Raw genomic sequence first — 24,610 nt, 5'->3', positions numbered from 1 at the left:
TGTGGGTTTCTATAACCCCCAAATTATCACCTGTTGTCAGCTATTTGGTGGTGAATCTCCTTGTATACAGCTACATTGATCCTAGGATGAGAAATGTGAAATCTCTGCCAAAATTTGTGTTCTGTTGGAATACCTTTTATTGGGTTATTTGAAAGGGAGGTCTAAAAACCTAGAATTTTCTCTTTTGGATGATGATTACTATAGCAGATGGCTTGAGGATACAAAAACAATGACAAAGAAATCAAACAAGATATATATATATATATATATATATATATATATATATAGTATAAATTGGAGATAATCAGCTGAGAAAGTGTTCTAGAATTAAGGGGAATAAGGAAAGACTTCCTGTAGGAGGCAAGATGTTAGCTGGGATTTGAAGGAAGCCAGGGAAATTTCTCTCAGTATTTGATTGTATTTCTTTGTTGTTTTTTAGTATACTACAAGGGGTCCCAAAAGTCTTAATTCAGATTTAAGCTTTAAGAAGAGCTAAACAAATAGTATATTAATGTAATGAAAATTATTATGACATAAGAAATGACAAAATGTACAATATCAGAAGAAACAAGGAAAACCTCTATAAATTGATGCAGAGGGAAATGCACAGGGGAATTTACATAATGATTTGTGTATTATTTATACAACAACATTGTAGAGAAAAAATAACTCTGAAAAATTTAACGTGAAAAGATGCTTCTCAATGAATGCTCCTAAACATGAAGAGAGCCAGCAAAAATAATTTATTTTGGAAGTTTGAGGGAAGCCATTATTGTCAACCACAAAAAAATCATAATAGCAAATCCTATTAATCAATTTTGTTGAATTTTAAAAACCATATTCACAAGGAGAAAGACTTTAGAATTCTTTTTAGTGCAATAATAAAAAGACTAGTTCAAAAGAATGAAGAGCAAATATACTACTTACCATTTGACTGAAATGATGACCTTAAAATGCAGAAAGAAATATACATTTTTCTTTGAACACAGCTAATGTTAAACTATATAAATGTGCATTGAGAGTTTTTTAATGCCAATCTTTTAAAAATGCTAAATGAGCAGATTAATAAAAATGTTATTACTTAAGAAACAAAAATTATAACCTAAAAAAGAAAAAAGCCAAGACATTAATAAGCTCATAGAAATATTAATTTAGTGCTGGAAGAAACTTTGCAAACATCTAGTCCAACTCCCTCATTTTATAGACAACAAAACTGAGGTCCATAGAGGTTAAATGACTTGCTCAGAATCACAAAGGAGGTAAATAAGGACAGAGTTCAGATTTGAACCTGGACCTCCTGACTCTGATAGAGACATTCTTTTCATTGGACCCCATTACTATCTTATAACTTACCTGTCTACCATCAGAATCCAAACTTCCTTTTCTACATATGATGAGAGGACCAATAAGTCCAGTAAACATGTCTTTAATGGGATTTACACCAGAGTAGTACATCTTGGTTAAACAGTTAGGATCCTGGTATGTAGGACCCACTCCATCTGGGACAGTCCATTCATAGGTAAACTTTGTTTGGGGTGTCACATTTGAAGAAGGAGAAGTAAAAGAAATACCTAAGACAAAATGAGCATTAAGAAAGTTGAAATTTTGAAAAGTTGAAAGTTGAAAATTCAGTATTGCAGGTGGGTTGTAGGCTATGTCCATATTAATGGTAACTCCCTTCTGGTCTCTGTCTTTTGGATAAAAATGGATGAGAATCTTAAAAGATCATCTGTAGGTGGTTAAGTGATTTTTGTCATGTCTGAAAATGTATTTCTCATTCTTCACCTTGAGTCCATTCCTCCTCTGTTAGGAGATTACTATCAAAAAGTATTAAAAACCAAAATAGAATATTGGAGGAAGGGCTCTATTCTCTCATTGGTAATATTTTCTTACTAGAACCCCGCCCTGGTAATTTGAAACTAGGAAATGGGCTAAATCTATTTCTTAGCACATGGCCGACCTTATAAATACTAATGAGGGCTATACTTACCTTCATGGAGTGAATTGTAATGGGATCCTTCATTATGCTTGTCGAATCTTACACCAGTTGGCTGAATGCTGAGAGGAAAGGGACTCTTATTGAAGAAAGTAACTTTGATGGTCTCTCCAACTTCTGTCTTAATGACAGGACCTAGAATTAAAGAAAGAATGATTTTTCTTCCTTTGCTGTTTAATGATATGAAGAAGTTATGATCATTCCCCCAGTAGCTCTTGTTCTCTCTCCCCATTTACCTAGCATTTAGTTTGTGTGTTTGTCTATACATACATACATTTACATACATATATAAAACATACATACATACATTTATGTGTATATATTTTTTTTTCTATTGATAGAATGGAACTTCCTGGAAGAAAAGGGACAGTTTCATTTTTGTCTTTGTGACTTTAATGTCTTTTATAGTACTTGGTACATGGTTGGTAACATTAATAAGCATTATTGACAAGCACTGAGAAATACTTGTTAATTTTTTTTATTATTTCTTTTTGAGAGAAATTTGCCTATACATAAGTCCATCCATCTCACATGAGAGTGACAGATGGTTTGGGTAGGTGTTGACTTTGATCCAACCTTTATTTTGATGCTATTAAAACAAAAGGAATAAATTCAATACTAATATTAGTATTCAAACATACATATTCAGAAATTGCAGGTAGGTGGTGCAATGGATAGAGGACCAGCCTTGAAGTCAGGAGGACCTGAGTTCAAATTTGACATTAGGCACTTAACACTTCCTAGCTGTGTGATCCTGGGCAAGTCACTTAACCCCAATTGCCTCAGCAAAAAAAATAATAATAATACAAGTTGCTCAACAAGCTAACTTTATAACCTTGTTATAAATACAACTCTTCAGTTGAGAGAGAGAGAGAGAAAGGCCCACTAATCTTTCATTATCAAAGTGAAAAGTAGTCCAAAAGAATGAAAAGCAAACATACTACTTACCACCTGACAGAAATGATGATCTTAAAGTGCAGAAAGAAATATACATTTTTGTTTGAACATGGCTAATGTTAAACTATAGAGATAGGTATTAAAAAAGTAAAGATTAAAAAATGCTAAAAGGGGAATGGACACATTAACAAAAATGTTCATTCCTTGGGAAACAAAAATTATAACCTAAAAAAAAAACCTGAGACATTAATAAGCTTGGTGATGGTGGTGGAGGTAACAACTTGATTATTATTATTAATTCAATTCGACAATGTCGTGTCCAATAAGCATTCAATTAATTGTTAAATTAGAAAAAACTTTGCTGGGGGTGAGTAGGAGAGATAGGGAATAATCAGTATTTTTGAGATCTCATCCATGCGTATCACTCAGTCAATAAACAGGTATTTATTAAGAACTAACTATATTCCAGGCACTGTGCTAAGCACTGAGTATTAATTCTAATGATAAAGATAACAATTCATTCGTGAAGGCATTTTGCCCATAATGTATGATTCTTTGGTGATGTCATTTTGTTTATATCATTACTAAATATTCAATGACTATATATGCTTTCTTGAAATGAACCTTCACTTTTGTTGATTTGGAGTTCTTTCCTTTCCTTGCACCTAGGTGACTTAATAAGCATGGGACCAATAAATTATTATTATTCCAGGAATAATATTTTAATCTCCAAAGAGTGCACATAGGAAGACCAGTGATTGAAAAGAGCAATGAAAGCTCACTTCTGTAGCATACTAAAATTAGACCAATCCTCAGAAGACTGGCATGACTTGTGGGCAAAGATGCGCTTTTATGAAATATTCCATATTTTTGTTTTATTTGATGATAGTGATTAAAAAAAAGAAAATGATGAAAAGATAAACAGTAAAACATATAAAATACACTCCTTCAAGAAAGCAGAAGGAAATTCAGAAGTGGGCATGGATAAGCAGGGTAGTTTTGCTACTACAGTGTTAACTTGAATAGAAATTTTAGAAGGAAAAAAACTATATGTAAATTCTATTTTGCCTGCAATCTTGTTTTTCTATTTCTCACTTCCCAGACTTTCCTCCTCCTTTGCATCCTGGAGATGCCTCCACCCTGTGACCCTCTCTTTTTATTGTTAAATTGCTGGCCCAAACCACCATTTCTTGAGGGGCTCCAGGCCATGTTTCTTTTTTTCCAGCTCCTTATTTTCTAGACATTTCCACCTATTCTTCAGAAACATTTCCCCCTTTTAGTGGGCTGTCTTCTCTCATTATAATGTAAAGTTCTTGAGGGATATGACCTGTATTTTTTGCTTATGTATGTATTCCCAAAACTTAGAACACTGTTCAAACACTTCAGTGTTCAAGAACATTTAGAACAGCTTGCTTGTGTATGTATTCCCAAAACCTTGTACATATTAAGTGCTTGACAAAAACTTGCTTGCTTATTTACTTTCTATATTAACATATTTATATCTATTGTTACATCTATATCTATATCTATCTATACCTATAACTTAGCCATACCTATATTTATGCTTATTTCTATGTTATTATTGTTCAGTCATATCCAACTCTTCATGATCCCATTTGGGATTTTCTTGTCAAAAATACTCGAATGGTTTTCCTTTTCCTTTTCCAGCTCATTTTACAGATGAAGAAACTGAGGCAGACAGGATGAAGTGAGTCATACAACTACTAAGTGTCTGAGGCCAGATTTAAACTGATCTTCCTGACTCCAGGCCCAGTGCACAGCCCTACCTATATTCTTACCCATCTGTCTATCTATATCTGATCTATACCTACATCTAAATATATCTATATCTATTCTTTGTAGATTGAAATGCTTATTTTTGTGATTGTTAAGTTCATAATAAAAAATGAAAGCAATTAAAAGAAAGAAAATAGCAATAACTCAGGATCATTGATAAAGAATTGGAAGGTACCATAGAGATTAGATCATGGAGTCTTTTATGAATATTTTATTTTTTCCCCCAATTACATGTAAAACAATTTTTTGAGGCAATTGGGATTGAGTGACATGTCCAGGGTCACACAGCTAAGAAGTGTTAAATATCTGAATCTGGCTTTGAATTCAGGTCCTTCTGAATTTAGGGCTGGTGCTCTGTCCACTGTACCATAGAGCTGTACCATATTTAACACTGGTTTTTAAATTTTTGAGTTTCAAGTTCTCTTCATCCCTCATTGGGATGGGAAGAAATTTGAGATAATTATACACGTGCAAAAGCACATCATGCAAAACTTATTTCTATATTAGTTATGTTGTTAAAGAAAGCAGAGACCAAAAAACACAATGAAACAAAAACCCCATCAGTGATGTCAAATTCAAATAATAATAGAGACTTCTAGGGATCCCTGTGGGCCATATGTTGATTTAGAAAACCACATATTAATCATGATCTATATTATATTTTTATTTATGTTATTAAATATGCTCTAATTACATTTAAATCTGATTCAGGCAGCCCTTGGGAGTGTTACAGCTATGTGTTTGACACTTCTGGTCCAATCCTTTCATTTTACAAATTAGAAAATTCATCCCCAAAAGGTTAACAGTGACTGGACCAAAACCACATGGATAGTAAGTGGCAGAACTGGAATTCAGATCTCTTATTCCAAATCCAGTGCTCTTTCCATGTTCTCCACCAGTCCTACCTAGGATGCCCAGATGTTTCTCTTCAGGGAGTCTGTCTTTGCGTTGGGTGAAAGCGTCACTTGTATACTCGCGGAAAACCAGTTTTTTATAAATTCCTCCAATTCTATCAGCTCCTTGTTTGAAAAATACTTCTGAGGAGCTATGCAAAAAAAAAAAAAAAAAAGTCAACAATGAACAACCACTTAAATATCAAAGTTAAGTATAAAGAAGAACCAAGAATTCAAATGGGAAACATGACTGTTTTGTAGGTAAAGACTTGTGGATCAATTTTCATTTTACTAAAGTTTTAATTCTTTGCAATTACATCTAAGGGATTTCTAACGAATGCTTACAGATTGAAAGATAGACTGGCCCGGGGCCTAGAAGCTGGATGCTGCACCTGGTTTCTTGATTGGGTTTTAAATTCCATTTCTGACATTTACCTTCTGATCAAAAGTCTTTTATCTAATTTCTCTGAGCCTTAGACAAGTCTCTAAGATTTATCTATTAAGTTAGAATAATCCACTTTACTGGTAGAGGACGTCATATATTATTGAAAAGAGATAATCATTGGCTATGCTTTATAAGTTAACATCAAATAAGAGGAAAGAACCAAGCATTCAAAGATATTCATCATTGCTATAGTCAATAACTAGAATTTGTGTAACTGCCTATTATGTACCAGGCACTGTGCTGTGCTTTATAAACATAATCTCATTTGGTCTTCATGACAATTTTGTGAGGTAGATGATAGTATTATCCTGACTTTACAACTGAGGAAACTGAGAGCCCAGTATTTTATCTATCGAACCATTTGGTTGCTTGTAAGAGCAGGGCTATTTAAAAAGAAATTTGTCTTCATTGTAGTGATATCACTAAGGGATTGGGGGAGTAAAGACTTTTCTGGAAGGGTTTAACCTGACATTTGTAATCTTGCTTTTAAAAATATTTTTATAAATGCACATTAATTGATTCTCTTAGTAATTCTATGCACTTTGTTTTATGCATTTAAAAATATTACTCTGAGAAGAAGTGCATAGACTCCATCTGACCAACACAGGAAAAGGATTAAAAGCTCTTGGTGTGGTGGAATAAACCCTAAAATGATGTCGAGGACCTGGGTTGAACATCCCAGCTTTTCTACTTTTGTGACATAATTTCCTCTAACAAGGAAAGTTGGACTTCAGAATCTCTAATGATCATAATGTTCTAAGCCTGTAATCTCTAAAAGCACAATATCTTTTATCTGCTTCAGGTATGGCTCTAATGCAAGCAAAAGACTAGATAAGATAAAATTTTGCAGCCCTCTCTACCTTTAAGGGTCCAATACAAATTCAGTGGTGTAATACCACAAACACTCATTGCATTACTCCCTTTCTATATCTTTGTGCCAGGTGAGATGGGAAATATAAACATCACTAAGACACAGCCCAAAGAAACTACCAGTAGAGATCACAAGGTACAATACGGTACTTTTCAGAGCAAGGATTATTTCCAGATGATTGCAAGATGGGCAGGGATCAGGAAGGGATTACATGGGAGCTGTGTCTTGAAAAGGTAGGATTTTGACAAAGGGAGAAGTGGAAGCTGTGGGAAAACTGTATGGCTTTGTTTGAACCCAACCCTGTGTGGTTGAGAAATCAGACTTGTTTCTTAGAAACCAATTTCATTTAATACCTGGATTATGCTGATCAGAAATTTAGTCAGATCTGAAGACTAATGCAAGGAATGTAAAGACTTTTTCCTTATTTTACATCTCAAGCATCCCGTGTCTTATCCCACGTCTTACTGCTTCCATGCTGGGCAATCAGCTACTATTTCCTTGTGTCCTTGTTGAGTTCTATGTAATGTGTAACTTGCAAATACTGAGGGGAGTGAGCTAACCCCTTTTCAGAGGTGCCAAGAGGTTAGATGATTTTTGTAATATCACACAGCTAGTAAGTGGGTGAGATGGGATTTGGATCCAGGTCTTCTGGAGTTCTGGTTGGTGTTCTAACTACTATTTTAAGCTGACCAGTTTGACAAAAGCCAAACTGTTTGGGAAGTAGGAAAGGAGGAGTAAGACTAAATGCTTAAGAATTTTTTTTTTTGCTAAATGAATAAATATAAAATTTCAGTAAAATTGCTATGAGATGATTAGCTGTGGGAAATTTATATTAAAGTTTTTCTCAGGAAAATAAATTATTTGATTTAAAGGTTACTTGGTCACATTATTTGTTTACTAGGTAGTTTTTTTTTTTTAGGACTTCTTAACATATGATCAAATTCTTATGCAATTTCTTAAACTTCAAAATTTCAAAAAACCCATGGTGTCATCAACACAGATGTTTCCTGCAGTGATGCAGGTCTATCTGCCTGACTAGTATATCCCTGTCTAGAAGTGTGGCAGCTCAAACCAACTCATGAGAGCCAATTTAAATTTTTAATATGAGCATTTATATCTCAGAAATCAGCAAAGCTATACATCAAGACTTGATTTTTGTATGTTGATTATTTAAAAAGAAAGTGATGGAAAATGTTAATAATGCAGATTAAACTGAAAAGTGTGTCATGGTATTTTTTTTTTTTTTTTGGAAGGGAAGGCTGGTTGTTAAACATTTATTAGCATACCTTTGTCCCATAAGTTTACCTCAAGAATTCTACACAAAGGAAAAGCAGAAGGCGCTCTTTCTATTTCTGTTGATATTTATGGATCCAAATACTTAACATTGTGAAAAATCAATTAGGCATAAGTAAAAGTAAGTATGACAAGTTAAACTGTTTCTCTCTGAACTGATTCTTTAAAGTTTTCATGACCACTAAAAACATGCAATTGGTTTCCTTATACTGAATGAACCTTTCAATAAAAGTGATATTGACATCGGGAGCAGGGTGGGATAAATTCCATGATATTTGGCATTTATTCTATATTACCTTCCAGGGGCGTCTAAGTCTACGCCAGAAGGAGCATAATTCCAGATGATTTCTTCAGCCGCAATGTAGTAATGTCTAATAGTTTTCCCATCAACATTATCATATGAAGGTTTTTTGCAATCCTGAACCTGGAAAAAGGCCTTCAAGCCAGCTGAAAATCAAAAAAGAAGACTACCTTTCAGGAGACAAAAAATATCATCTTCTTTTATAATTCCCCCTTATTCTCACCTTGGTATCAGAGAGGAGTGAACATTTGTGGAAACTTTTAATTCTGAATTTAGGATAATGGGGGAAAAGATACCCCATAGATGAAGATAATTAATGTTGAGAAGGATGCTTATTGGAAGGGGTTGGGGAGAGGTGGTACTGAAGGGAAGGTATGGCCAGAAAATCTCAAGATGAGGATAGAGCACATGAAGGAATATAATATTAAATAAGTTGGAAAAATAAGCTGGAACCAGATATAAACTACTTGAGAGTAAGAAATATTTCTTTCTTTTTCTTTTTTTTTTTTGGTATTCTAAGCTTTAAGCACTTTACAATTCAGTTGTCTTTTAGTTGTGTCCAACTCTTTGTGAGCCCATTTGGGTTTTTCTTGGCAAAGATACTGCAGTGGTTTGCCATTTCCTTCTCTGGCAGTCTATGGTGTCACCTAGCTTCCCTTCTAGATACATAGTGAATGCTTTGTTGAGTGATTAATTTTGAAGATCTGCAAGTGCCAAGCTAAAGGGTTTGTATTTTATGTTAGAGCCATTTGGGAGCCACCTGAAAGGGGAAAGCAACATGATCAGACCTGTGCTTCAGGAAGATTAGTTTGTCAACTGCATAAAGATGAATTGGAAAGAGGCAGGGTGGGGAGAGACTGGAAGCTAAGAGTCCATTGAAAAAGCTCCTGTAGTTATTACTACATTATTATTAGTATTATTAATGTCAAAATAAAAGTAAACAATCAGCTAATACAATTTTGGTTCTTAAAGTTACCATCAATAAAGTATCAATGGATATCTTGAGTATGTTGATTCTTCATTCTTTGGGATAGCACTTTAACTAAATTATAACTTTATGTAACTGGCAAAATTTTCATAGAAAGATCAGGAATTCCTACCTTTCATATGGTTGAAATTCTGGCAGCTAAGCAGCCATTCTCCAGGGTTCTTTGCCACCATTAAGGCATCAATCAGTGTGGCAGGGAATAGATTTATAGTATCAACTCGATGATGCTGATTAGTCAAAGTTTGCCCATGGAAAAAAGCAGCGTGCACATCAATTTCATTGCCCATGCCAAAAAGGTACCATTTCACCTTGTCTTCTGCACACATAGTGAACCCAGGGAGGCTTCCAAAAGTATATCCATTTATAGCTGTGGGGTAAAAGAATAGAACTTCAAATTCACAGGTATTGATTGGTGGTAGACTAAATACTAAACTTGTGACAGGAAAAAAAAAAGCATATATTGATCCCATTCTCAGTGTAGGAATGCTATAGGCCATAATATTTTTTGAAATTTAGGGGAAGTCCAGCCCAGAATTAAAGAGCATTTCTTCATTTTTTACTCCTTCCTTTCTTCCCTCCTGCTTTCTTTTCCTCCTTCACTTCCTTCTTTCCTTCCTTCCTTCCTTCCTCTTTTCCTTCTTTCCATTCTTTTTCCTTCCTTCCTTTTTTCTTTTCTTTCCACTCATTCCTTTCTTTATAATAATTTCTAGTATCATTATTAAAGTGTTTTCTTTCTAGTAACATTATTTAAAAGGTTAGTTCTTCCTAGTCACAGGGAAAAGCTAGGAATATCTGGTTTTATTTATTTTAAAGATCAGAATTTTCCAGTTTAGCTAGATATTAATTTCCACCTCAACACATCCTATTCATGATTCAGGTTTAGTCATGATGCAGAATTAATCTGAGAAAAGCAACTCAACAAAATCTTTAGACAAAGGAAAAATCCAGAAAACCATATCATAATCTTACAGTACATCCGATTGCTCTCTTGGAAGTCTTCCTTGTCCTCTTCAACTTTTCCAGAACAGTAGGTGTTAATGTTTTCCTCTAAATACCAACTCATGTTTTCATCCACCACAGAAAACATCACAACAAATTCTTTATCGATATCTTTTTCCTTCTCATTATCTAATGTATCTGAAACAAAGAAAGTAATTTTATTACATTCTGGCTGATAATGAAACATATTGGTATCTAGTATATATTTTAACTTCATACCTATGGAATAATTCATAGTCTTGTTTTTATTAGTTCTTCCTAGTAATGAACCCATGAATTTGGTCTAAATTTTTTACCCATTTTGCAGATATGAACTGATATTGTGCCTTGCAATATTTCATGAAATCTCATGCGTTCAAAATTCAGTCAGTGAATCTCCCAGAACTCCCAGAAAATCCCAGCATGCTACAACTTGTGGACTAGTATTTCTGGGCTTCAGCTCCTCATTTAAATATGTAACAGATTGATTACAAATTGGAAGGTTAATCTTGGAGCTGTGTCCATTTTTTACATGTACAAAAAATAACCACAGCCTATGACTTGCTAATTTTACCAAGGATCATGTTACCAAGGGCTTTATTCTGAGAAACAGAACATCTGTATTTTAAACCTGCTGTGTCATTAACTTGCTAAGATAGTTTGGATAAATCATTTCCCCCTCCATCGAGCTCTACTTTTCTCATTTGCCCAAATTGCCTCAAATAAGGCAATTTGATTTAATTTAGCTTAAAATAATAAGTATTTGTTGTATTTGCTATGCATAAAGCACAAGGGTGGTCATTTGCTTCTGTTTGTATCCCCAGCTCTTAACACAACTTCTCCCCACATCTTCTCCTGCCTCTAGAGAATTATCCTATATCATAAGTGATATTTTTAGAGACAAAAAAAATAGAGAAAAAAATTCAACATAGTTTGATTGATACATCACTAAGTTTCTGTTCTTTTGCCTATTTCTAACTTCATATAATCTTATGAGCCTTCATTACTAAGAATTTGGCAACTTTTGTCAGGTTTTGTTTCAGGCTTTGTTTACTCAGGCTAGATGCATTTAATCCCTGCCACTTTCATCAGAAGGTTGACAATAAAGGCTAACAGAGTGTCAGAGCTGAGAGAAATCATGAAGCTCTTTTGCTCCATTTTTTTTTAATTTTTGAGCAGAGAAAATGAAGGTCCAGAGAATTGAAAGAACTTGCCCAAGTCACACAGCTAGTTCACTGATTTGAACCCAGTTTTTCTGGCATTAAATCAGTGCAAATCATTCTATCACCATTTTAAAACTCATATTCATAAATGGGTCATTGGTCACTGCCACTGCCAAGCCTACCTTCAAAAGCAAGAAGAGCAGAGTCCTGAAAAAGCTTTTGCTAGTTTTGTTTTTTCCCTCACAACAGGACCCCACTTTTTTTCCCCCAAAGCCACAGCTACAGCTTGGGAGGTGGGAGGGTTCAGAAAGGAAGAACAAAATAGGGAATTTTGCTTACTGAATGTTTTTCTGTCCCTTAAGAATAGATTTAATTTGCAGCTACATTTTGAAACAGGCACTAATGCATCAAATAGCATCTCTAGTATCAGAGTTCTTTATCAAAAAACTAATAATGAAAAGTGTTATCAAATTCTGTATCTTCTTTCTGGAATTCAGTTCTCTAAGGCAAAAATTTCCACACCCATACTGTAATTTGAAATGTTGTTGTCATTCACTTGTTTCAATAAAGCCTGACTCTTCATGACTCCATTTGGGGTTTTCTTGGCAGACATTTCTTGGTAGTTTGCCATTTCCTTCTCCAGTTCATTTTACAGATGAGGAAACTGAGGAAAGTTTAACTACGATTAAATGACTTGCCCAGGTCACACAGTTAGTAAGTGCCTGAGGCTGGGTTTGAACTCCATGTCCTCCTGACTCAAAGGCTGGTTCTTTATCCATTGAGCCATATAGCTGGCTCTGGATTTTTTTTTAACCTGGGACAAAATCAGTTTGGGTGTTCAATAAGGATAGTCTAGCTATAGGTGCAGTTGTGCCAGAAGAGGATTGGAAAAGGGTGTAGATAGTGGTTAATATAGGGACCTCCAAAGCAAGCCTCTGAGGAAGTCCTCCAAACCACCTCTGAGGATGTGCTCTTAGTTGCCTTGGAAGCATGCTACTCAACCACGTGTCCCTAGATGGCTTTTGAAGCTGCCCCGTGATAAGTCCGAACTCTGGAGCATTGAACCATTTGATTGTTAGGACTCTGATATTAGGAAAACTGATCAGGATAAAACATAACTTCTCTGAGTTTCAGTGACATTTCCCTAGCAAACTTCTTCAACCAATCAATGATCAATAAGCATTTATTAGGTACATTTATTAGATACCAAGGACTATACTAATGTGCTTCAAGTAGAAGTATTAAGAACACAAAACACATCGAGTTTGGACTCATCCTAGAACTCCCTACTTTTCTTTTCCCTTCCCTCCTCCCCCCACCTTGCTCTCTCTTTCTCTTACCTGCTCAATCTCTGAATAAAGGCTTTATAACTGAAAAAAAGAGAGAAAACAAACAAATAAACCCCATACATTACCCATGGGCTTGATTACTTCTAGTTGAAGTTCCATTACTTTCATGACTAGCTGACAAAGTCTTTGATTATTTTGTGTTAAGACAGAGAAGTGACATGGATAGCAACAGCAGAATAATATTTACTGTACCTTTTTTGCAAATTATCAAAGGGCCAATGAGTCCAGATGCGATGTCTCTTGGGGCATCTATGTGTGAGTGGTAGATCCTGGACACACAGTTACTATCCTCCAAACCAGGGCCTTGCTGTTCATGGACAAATAATTCATATGTGTATTGTGCTCCTGGTTGTAGTTTATCATCATTTATGAGTGGGCCTGTGGTATTATCAGGATAGAGAGCACCTAGGAAACATAACAGGCATTGAAGTCCCACAAAGGCAGTGCTTACAACAAAACAGTAGAACAGTTATCAATATCATAATAGCTCTAATTTTTTCTTGACTTCCAAACTTGAAGTGGGATGAGCTAACACCAGAGTATAATACCATCCCTTACCTCTATGATAGGATTTTCCATATTATGATAATTAAAAACAAAGATACTTGGGTCATAGCTCTCAAGCTGTGTCTATTTCATCTGTGTGGGCAAACTTTTCTTCTTTTAGGATTCCACTGGCAATGGAAATGAAGGAGGGATCTGGAAAAGTCAGGGCTTGATAGCTAGATTCTCTTTTATTTAATGAGTATTTTCAGTTAAAAATATTCTTTCCCTCTCATCTCTTCCTGTCTTACTTGTCTGCATCCTCACCCATAGTTCTCTTATCAACCTGATAGTACAAGCTGGTTTTCATTTTCATGCTTGTAAGAGAGATAGACCAACTGGGATAATAACATTATATTAACCATAAAGGGGGGGGGGGAGAGGACATAGAGAAGGAAGATGGATAATTTCATTAGAGGAAGGAGTTCTTCTGAGGAAAGGCCCTGTATCAGTTCAGATCAGCCTCTATATGTCATCTTAAAGCCTTAGTGAATTTCCTGGAAAGACTGTGTCAGAGGCTGATGTAGTTCTATGTTGTCCTTACTGCAAGAATGGCTATCAATCCACTAATACATTTTTTAAATATTGTTACCCCCCTCTCCCTCCCCGAAGATTTAGCTCTAAGATAAAAATGAAATTTTTACAGAGTGGAATAACATTCTGAAAACCTTTAAAATTTTTCACATTTAGAATCCTACTTAAGAACCAGGAAAATATTAAGGAAATATAGAATCATCAATCTTACCTTCATGGTCCTTATAGTAGGTTATTCCATGTGCATGAAAAGTGTAGGCTCTGGAAGCAAAATTTCTTACATGCACAAAAACTTTGTCTCCAGTCTCTGCCCGAATAATAGGGCCTACAAATCCCAACCAGGATGGTTTTTCAATTATTGTTGTAAAGAGGTTGTCAGTATATTGGACATATATGGCTTTCTTGTAAGTACTTCCTATTCTGTCTGGCCCTCTTTGAAGATAGAGTTTGGATTCAGGTTCTCTGAAAAAGATAAATTAGTTATCAAGCATTTATTAAGTGTTTACTATATGTCTGACATTGTGTTAAATCCTGGGGATACAAAAAGTGGAGGGAAAGAGGGAGGGAAGGAGAGAGAGAGAGAGAGACAGAGAGAGAGGAGGGGAAGAAGGAAGGAAAGGGAGGGAGGGACAGAAGGGAAGGAAGGAGAGAAGGGAGAGAGATGGAGGGAAGAAGGGAGGAAATAGGAGGGAGGGAGGGAGAAAGGCAAAAATATGGTCTCTACTTTCAAGGAGCTCTCACTTTAGAGGGAGAGATAATGTCAATAGTTATACACATACATAATATGTAATTGGAAGGTACTCTCAGAGGTCAAGAGAAGTTGCCCTTTCTCAGAATACCATTTGGATTTAAAAGGGCTCAATGATCATATGAGCAGGACAAACTTGTTTCCTGATAACATAAAATGACAAACATTCAAAGAAACTTTTGGGGTCATTAAGTCAACTCCCTCATTTTATATATGAAGAAGCTAAGATCCAGAAAAATTAAGGAACTTGAACAAGATGAATAAGTAGGAAATTCCCTGCAAAGCCTCCCTGTCTCAATGGATACACAGAAAATCTTTTATTTTTAGTCCAGACCTATGATTTCATTGGTGTAGGGAATTCCCAGAGAAGAAAATCTCTTTGCTAATAAAGGTGGGTAACTTTAGAGTCTTAGAGAATTGTCTGGGGACACTGAGCAGTTAAATGGTTTGCCTGTAGTTACATAACCAGTTAGTGTCAAAAGAATCCAGTTCTTACTGACTATGAGATCTGCTCTCCATTCCCAACTCCATTTGCTTCCTCTTATAAGGGAAAAATTTCTAAAATTCTTATCTAAAAAATTTCCTCCTGTCGTAAGGGATCCTGACAAGCTGTTTATGCTTCTTGAGGACAAGCATAGAGGGTTACTATCAGAAAAGTGGCCACAAGAGTGATAAGTATTTGAAATTACATAATACTACATATAATATCCTATCTTCAAATAGTTGTCAGATTTGTCTTCTCTAAGTATATGGTCAAATTCTCTACTCAAGAATCTTCAGTAGCTCCTTAACTTAATCATCTGTTCCCTACCTCAGGTAGGGTTTGGCTTTCCAGACTTGCCATAATATTATAGAACTCTATCTTTCCAACACCTTCTCTTGACATCTTACTCTGTGTAGTCTATACTCTGGCTAACTTACATTACTCCCTGTCCCTTAAATACATCCTCTGCTTTCTCATCTTTTAGATTTTGCTGAAATTATTATTCAAACACGTATGTACTACTTCTCTCTTTTATGGGCTGCATTCCTACTATCCTTGAAGTACCAAATCAAATGCTACCTACTACATAAAGCTTCTCCTAACACATTCAATCAGTAATGATCTTTCTCCACTTAGACCACAAAGCACATTGTCTGAAATCCTCTAATATACATACAGTACATAATATTATATATTATAATTTTCTGCATATTTATGCTGTACCTCTATTAGATTATAAGTTCCGTTGGGTCAAAATCATGACATCTAAACTTTGGGATACATCTACCACAGTGTTTTGCAAATGTTATGCACTTAATGAGTGCCTTGAAATCGAATCTATTTGAAACTAATAAAATAATTATTTAAATATTCTAAAACTTATTATAATTAGGAAATATATTAATTACTTGAAACTATGTTGTACCAATTATGACCACAAAAATTGATGAACCTACTAGGGTAAGGTCTTTCATCGTTAAAGAGTTTATGGTCTGTTTACTTACTCAGTAACATACCAATCAAACCACCAAAAAAATATTTTACAATGCTAGAAAAAATATACTTTTTTGTGAGTTAAATCTCCTGGAGAAACAAAAGGTCAAGTCTATCGAGGGAATCAATGAAAAAAAAATGTGAAGGAAGGGAGCCTAACAGTAACCAGATCTCAAACAATAATTATGAAATTTTAATCATTAAAACAATTTGCTACCGGATAGGAAATAAAATGATTGATCGATGGACTAGATTACGAACCCAATAAACAGAAGCAAATGAGCATTGTTTGATAAACCCAAAGATCCTAGAGCAAGAACTCATTATTTGACAAAAACTACTAAGAAAACCAAAGAGTTGTCTGGCATAAGCAAGGCATAGATCAACATTTCACAATGCATACCAAGATAAGCTCAAAGAAGGTGTGTGATTTAGATACAATGGATGATATTGTAAGCAAATTAGAGACGTGTGGAAAAAATTATCTATCAGATCTATGTACAGGGGAAGAGTTCATGAGCAAACAAGAGAGAGAGAGAGAGAGAGAGAGAGAGAGAGAGAGAGAGAGAGAGAGAGAGAGATTCATGGTAAATAACATGGATAATTTTGATTACATAAAATTTAAAAGTTTTTTTTTTTGCACAACCAAAACCAATATAGCCAAAAATTAGAAGAAAAACTTTATAGTTTTGGGAAAAAATACTTGCAGCAAGTTCCTATGATAAAGTTCATTTGTTAAGTATATGGAAATGTGGACCAAGTAGGAGCTACTCCCCAATTGTAAAATGGTATGTGCTGCATGGAAGATGAGCTGGGTCCAGAAATGAATAAGAGAAGGCCAATACACTATATGCCTTCAGCAATAACGCTCCCCACCCCAACCAAAAAAAATTCTCCCTGAAACACAGACCTGCCATTTTGGGACAATACTGTTTGGATGATTCTGCTACAAGTCATGGATTTTTTCATATGTGCTAGAAGCCTGGGCTGTTGAAATTTGAGGAGCAAGGCAATTCTCTTCCCCGACTACCATTTTAGCTAGCTGCCGTCATAATTTATAGATCAGGGAGCTTAAAATAAAAAAGGATCACTGGAGTGATGAAGGTCATCTGAAGGCACTTTCTCAGCTCCAGATGCCAGAAAGTACCTTCTTTGACATCTTGATCTGAGGATTGTGAAGGGAGTATCTTAATAGTTTTTTTTTTTTATTTTGAGATTGTGTGCTTTTAATGTTTATTTATTAATCATTTAATTGGATTTTATTGTGCCTGTTGCATTAAAAAAAAAACCCTCACAAAATCTTGAATCAAAATTTATTTGAAATTAAGACAAATTTAGACTTAAATTTTAGACTTAGTCCACAGTGAGTTCCTGAAGAATTAAAGCCATGAGTCTCTAAAGGGTACTGGACAGGTGCATGGAGGGTATGAGTAGGCTATAATATATCACCAAATCTATATAGGAAGTGTAATGTAAAGGATATTATTAAAGAGATGACAAGTTGGGAAGAAAAATGGCTTGGCCATGTGATGAAAACAAGGGTAAATACTGGGCAGCTCGGGTGCTTTATTGTTATCTACATAATAGAATGATAATTATCTGTAGAGAAAGGACTCTGCCCTTCTAAGTACATTGTATAGATCCTTTTTGGAGGATTCTCAGGATAACATGGTCAAGAGTAGCAAGAGGATGAGAGAAAATACAAAATAAAATGCTATGTGGATTGTAGAGAATTTATTATAATTGAAGTCCTGGAATTTGCCCTACAGTCTTTTCTGTTCACAAGTCACTATAGGCAAAAAAAAATAACTAACTAGTGATTAACATGAAGGCTAAATTAATTGTTTGGTTTTTTCATTGAGTCATTAAAATCTTGCCAGAGCTTGTGCTCTGTGACTTTGGGGAGATAGAACTCCATGCCAAAATGAGACATACATTATTATGCAGTAGTAAGATTATAGTTTTTTTCATTTTAATATAAATTTATTTTAATTATAACTTTAAGGAATTCAACTGATGTGAATATTTCGATATACAAACAACAGAAAAGAGAATTATGTGTGAAACTGAAATTCTCTCAGTATATTTTTGTTAAGACCTATTATCTGTTGGACTTTCCAATATTCAGAACTTTTCTTAGTTTTACTATGGCCTGTAATCAGACTCTTTTCACATAATATTGTGAAACCAAATTTGATCCGTACAAAAATTTGTATCATGCAATGCTTTAAAGGAGGCATCTTTGCTCACACTCTATAGAAAGATCAAAGGGTTACAGCTCTGGGACAACGGACCAGTTACAGGAAGAGGGAATGAAGTCTTCCCAGCCAGCTATCAAACCAGAAGAATCAATTATAGTTATTCAGTCAACCAAATAAACAACATTCCACTATAATTCTTCCAGTTGGCAGCTGAGCACGTTGTTTAATGTCACCACAAATCCAAAGCTTCAGTTAGGGTTCCTAGAAGTGAATTCTTATGGGGAGAGAAATAAAAAATACATACTATTGTTACAAACTGTAACTATTATATAACTAACAACAAGTTAACAATTATATAACAACTTATACTATTGGTACAGTTTGTCAGGGAGTTACTTAGACTAAGGAATAATGTCAGTCAGTGATAGGTCTTTCAGGAAGAATCCACTTTTAATTATAATTTTGGTGTCTTAGGTTTAGTATTTCCTAGTAAAATGGGATTTTGCACATACACACATATATAACAAGGCTATATTTAAACATGTAATTTTTATGTGTATTTACAGGTGTGTTATATATCATTTTATATTATATTATGTTATATTATATCATACTATGTCCATATATCACATCACATCATGTCATATTATTTATTTCCTGGATCAGTGATTTCATATACTATAAATATATACTTCATATATTTATATGCATATGTGTACCTATGGTTAGATCTGCATCCATTACTGCACCTGTATTTTTATCTTTGTTTCTCTGTTATATCTGCCTCAATCCTACTTCTTTTGTTTTTCATCTATCCGTCTAAGCTGATACTTCTAACCTGTGGTGGACTAAAATTAAAAAGGACTCCATTGTTCTGGAAGCAGAATGGGTTTTGCATTAGAGAGATATTTTCAACATGTTGGGATAGATATAATTACAACTGTATGGATAAAGGGAAGTTTTTATTTTCACAAATGTTGGAAGAGCACTGGGTAGAATCACACTCAGCATCCTATTTCTCTCTCCTATAAACTGAGGCACTTTGGGCAAATCATCCCAGCTCTCTGGACCTCTGTTTTATTATCCACAAAATAAAGAGGTTGAATTATGTATCTCTGAGGTCCTTTCCAGCTTTTAATGCCATTAAATGAGGCAACCAAGTCGGGTAGTCAACAGGCATTTATTAAGTGCCTGTTATGTGTCAGGTACCGTGTTAAGTGATGGGGACATGAAAAAGAGTCCAAATGAATGAGTAAAAGTACGTTAAAAGCATGAGTCCTAACTCTGGACTGAATTCAGAAACTCTGGAGCAGTTCTGACACTCAAAGTTTCTTGTAATAGCCAAAAATATAACATGTGTACATTTTTACAATGATATTATTCTACTGTACATAACGTTATTTTATGTATAATATATATGTTTATATGTGCATAATATATATGTTTACATATCATTATTATCATGAAAGATCTACTGTTTTGTGTGCATTAATACCACTGCATTCTCAACTGGATTGGAAGCTCCTCAAGAGTAGGAAAGAGTTTTTTCTCCTTCTTTGTTAGCTCTTACAAACAAGGATACTACCAGGTATATATTGCTTTATTTTATTTTATTTTTTGATGGGGGGAAAGGGAAGTTGACCTGTGATTTGATTTAGCACAAGGAAACTCCTACCAAAGTCAAACAGCAAATAGTTTATAACTTACCTAAAGTTGCCTGGGATGCTAGTTAGGAGACTTACTGTGGCCTAAAAGTAGGACTTGAATAAAATTCTCCTTAACTCAAAGCCAGGTCTCCTTCCACTACTAATGGTAATATCATCATCATCATCATGAAAATAATTCTTAGAATCATTAACCTTTATATAGTGCTATAAGCTTTATATAAGTGCTATATATAGTGATATATATATCAAAGCTATAAGTGCTTTGAATATATCATTTCATTTGGTTTTAATACCTGATGACCTTTTGTATGACTGGTGACTGAGACAAGTGTGCTGAAAGATTCTTTTTTAACTCTAAATCTATGATTGGGTGATGCTATGATTTGGGATCTGATTGTGGCTTGACAGCTGCCTGAGATTTGTACAGAGCCTGACACATGATCAATAAATACCGATTATATAAATTTTCAAAAACTTAATTAGCTAGCACACATGAAATAATAGTCCTAACAAAGTTGGACCAAACAATCTATTGATTTTACTATTGTGTAATTTTCTGATATCAAGATACATGCTAACGAGGTTAGATCATTTAGTGATTATTATTGCTGAATGTCATCATTTATCCAATTGAATTATATGCAACTGTTAGATTATCTTCAGTCTCACATCCTTCCCGCAACCCACTCAATGTGGATGTCCAATCATTTCCAATACAATTAGTCATAACTAAACACTTTGGACAGTCTAATCTAAGTTAATTATTGGTTGCAAAGGAAAAAAAGTTGATATGGGTAACTTAGGGGTTAGCAAGAAAATGTTTGAATACATCTAAATACCATATTAGTGGACCTATGTTTAATATCTAGTCATCATACATGGAAGAAAAAACACAAATATTCTGAATAATCTTTACCCCATCAATTATATAATTAGAACACTAAATGCAGAGTTACAAGAGATTGTTAGGATCATGAGGGAAATACTTGATCCAGAACCTACTCTATAAATTTAGAGGTTATACATTATATTAAAAGTTATGCAGTCCTAGCAAAAAACCAAACCCAAGAACTTCCATAGTCACTTTATTCTCTCTATGCAAATAGACAAACTTTAAGAATAACTTTATATGTGAGTTTGTGAGAATAGGAAAGTACTTGCTTTCCCTTAATACTTGACTCTATAATTCATGCTCAGTTGGAGGGAGGAAATACAGGGAATAGCAAAAGCAGTTGGTATTTTTTCTAAGATTTCCAACTTCATTCATAGGATTGGGTTACTCTTTATTAGTGTTAAGAATTTTGCTTCAGTGGGGATAGGAATCCATCCTTTTGTGAAAAGGAGGAAATGATCTTTTCCCTTGCTAATTGATCTTGGGTTTCATATGCCATTTTCATTATATTTTTGGTGGGAAATATTTATTAGGAACTTATTGCTTATGGGTGGAGGGTGGGAAGGACCTTGATTGAATCTTTCAAAGAGAGATCTAGAAATAAATCAAATTTAGATATTATTAGAGAATTTTGGACAGGTACAAAGATGTCACATCAATTGCTATTAGAGAATTTTTCCATGGTCAAGTTTGGTTAGCCTATCTTCAGTCAATATATGAATTACACTTAAAAAAAAAACCCACATACACACATACTCACACATGAGCATCCAAACAAAACAACATTCCTTCTGATTTTTAGTCTCTAATATCTGAAATTAGAATATTTTTTACTAAAGCTTTTTATTTTCAAAAATATGCATGGATAATTTTTCAACATTAACCACTGCAAAAGTTTGTGTTCCATTTCCCCCCTCCCTTTTCCCCATCCCCTTCATGGCAAGTAATCCAATATATGTTAAACTTGGTAAAAATGTAGGTTAAATCCAATATATGCATACATATCTAAACAATTCTTGTTGCACAAGAAAAATCAAATCAAAAATGAAAAAAATGAGAAAGAAAATAAAATGCAAGCAAACAACAACAAAAAGAGTGAAAATGCTAAGTAGAATCTTTTTTTTTTATTTAGAAAATCTAGCACAATGTCTTTCACATAGTAGCTGTTATATTTCTAATTTAAAATCATATAAACAGCATTTCCCCCCATATTTAAGAATCCCAGGCTTTAAATTTGGAGGTGTAGGTTGGTTTTAGTCTGGGCTTTATTCCTTACCAGTTGTGCAACTCTGGGCAAATCACCTAATGTCTTTAAATTTCAGTTTCCTCACTTGTTAATTTCTAAGATTCTATTTATCTTTTTGTATATTTGTTATACACACAAGGTTCAAAACCATTATATAATTTACATTATATTTAAGTGAAAAAATACATAAAATGTCTATAAAAGTTCTTTTGTTTGAGCCATTTAGAAATAATTCCTATCCTAAGAGAGAGGGGGTAGAATAATATCTTGAGGACCATCCTCATTATTTTTTGACATATTGACTGTGATTCTCAGTATGCCTAATTCTTTACTTATTACATGAAATCTTCCCTGATTCCCACAGTACTAGTTCCCAGAACCTGACAAATGATCTTAAATTTATTTTGTTTATGTTTGTAGGTATCCATGATTTTTTTCCTTTGTAAGATATGTTGTTTAAGAAATTTTTTTTTGTATCCTCAGTGACTAGCGTATAAAATAGATCATTCATTGGTGGTTGTAATTTCCTTATGGGATGATACCTATAATGATGAAATCATAGATCATTGTCAGCCTCCCCTATAGTGCCTATCATGATACTATAACTAATATTAATTTTTTTTAAAAAAATTAAATTTAAAAAATATTAAAATTTAAAATTTAAATTTAAAAATTTAAAAATAAAGAAGCCATTTATCATAGCAAACTTTCAGCTCTCCAAATTTCCTCCACAAAAAAAGGACAAAACATCATCTCAGAGAAGCAAAAATAAAAGCAATTGTCCTCCTAAGACAATTTGAGAAGAACCCAGAAAAGACCACCTCCTGGGACTGAGATTCAGCCTGAGTGAAGTACAAACACCAAAAAGCCAACTCGCAGAATCAATAAACTAGATCTGGGAGCAGCTGGGCTGAGAAGCGGCCTCAGCCTTCAAGACTGATTTCAGAAACGTTGTGGAGATCTGCTGGCTGGATAGGATCAAAGAACAAAGTACTTTCCACTGGGGAGGGTCACTGAGCACAGCAGTGCTGACCAGGACATTGCAAGCTGTGGCATCAGAGAGAAAGGAGCCTGGCAGGGGCCCTACTGGCTGTGGGCACTTGCAGGAGAGCAGAGTTCTTGGTTTCAGTTCCAGGGCAGAGGGGATAGCTGTAATTTGCAGCCACTGGAGTGACCATAGGGAGAAAGATCATTTGTGGGACAGTGTGACTGGGAACCCTAACTATGACTTGGAAGTGCACGGTTGAATCCTGCAAAATGCTCAGAAAAAAGCTCAGAAACAGTAAGAAAGACTTGAGATGTGGGGCAACCAAAATAAAGCAAAAAATAAATAAAATTAATAAGGAAAGGGGAAAAAAACCCAAACAGATAATTACTAGGGGCTAGAAGAAGATTTAGGTTTATATTCAGAGGAAGATGATGGAATTTTAAAAAACATTTCTTTTTTAATGAAAAATAACAATCTCAAGCACAAAAAGAGTTCTTGGAAGAACATAAAAGACTTTTAAAATCAAATGAGAGGTTGAGGAAAAATAGAAAATAAGAGTAATTCAAGAAAATTAGAGAAATTATTATTAAAAGAAAGTCAACCAACCTGAGATAGAGAATCAAAAACTTAAGGAAGAAAAAATTTCCTTCAAAATTAGAATTAGCAAGGAGAAGCTAATGATGTTCCAAGACACTGAGAAATCATAAAACAAAATCAAAAGAAAAAAAAAAGAGACAGTGAAACATCTCATCAGAAAGACAACTGATCTGGAGAATGGATTGAGGAAAAATAATATAAGATAGTCAGACTACCTGAAAATTATGAAAAGCCCCACAGAATCTTGATACAATATTACAAAAAATTATCAAAGAAAATTTCCTTGAAGTTCTAGAACAAGAAGGCAAAGAAGAAATAGAAAAAAATTTGCAAATTATTACCTAAAAGAGATTACAGAAGAAAAACTTAGAGGAATATCATAGCCAAGTTTCAAAGCTCCTTGGTTAAGGAGAAAATATTGCAAGCAGCAAGAAAAAAATCAACTTAAATATCATGGAGCAGCAATAAAGATTGCACAAGACCTAGTAGCTACAATATTAAAGAACCATAGAGCTTGGAATATTATATTCCATAGAGCAAAGGACCAAGAGTAGCTTACTCAACAAAGTTAAATAAAATACTAAATGAAAGGGAAAAATGAACATTTAACAAACTTGTGAGACTTTCAGGTTTTTGTGACAAAAACCTTAGAACTTAAGGAAAAATTGACACATATAATCTAGGAGAAATATAGGGTAACCATTAAAGGTCAATTTGACTCAGTACAGTCAAATTATTTAATTCAC

General features: G+C 34.4%; 1 protein-coding gene across 4 annotated transcripts in view; it reads right to left on the bottom strand.

Annotated features, from left to right (window-relative positions):
* The window catches only part of LOC100926484 (ceruloplasmin), a 67,191-nt gene that overhangs the window by 40,623 nt on the left and 1,958 nt on the right, over positions 1-24,610 (bottom strand). For all 4 annotated transcript variants that reach the window (XM_023500728.2, XM_003766093.4, XM_023500730.2 and 1 more), the window contains exons 2-9: positions 14,260-14,510; positions 13,164-13,376; positions 10,451-10,618; positions 9,594-9,848; positions 8,489-8,639; positions 5,596-5,735; positions 1,991-2,131; positions 1,354-1,571 (exon numbers count right to left, since the gene is read on the bottom strand). In XM_023500728.2, the coding sequence (XP_023356496.1) occupies positions 1,354-1,571; positions 1,991-2,131; positions 5,596-5,735; positions 8,489-8,639; positions 9,594-9,848; positions 10,451-10,618; positions 13,164-13,376; positions 14,260-14,510 (1,537 nt within the window). The remainder of the gene's footprint in view (positions 1-1,353; positions 1,572-1,990; positions 2,132-5,595; positions 5,736-8,488; positions 8,640-9,593; positions 9,849-10,450; positions 10,619-13,163; positions 13,377-14,259; positions 14,511-24,610) is intronic.

The sequence above is a fragment of the Sarcophilus harrisii genome, chromosome 3 (genome assembly GCF_902635505.1).
Source record: "Sarcophilus harrisii chromosome 3, mSarHar1.11, whole genome shotgun sequence".
NCBI classification, from domain to species: domain Eukaryota; kingdom Metazoa; phylum Chordata; class Mammalia; order Dasyuromorphia; family Dasyuridae; genus Sarcophilus; species Sarcophilus harrisii.
This window is presented reverse-complemented; position numbering and strand designations above follow the sequence as displayed.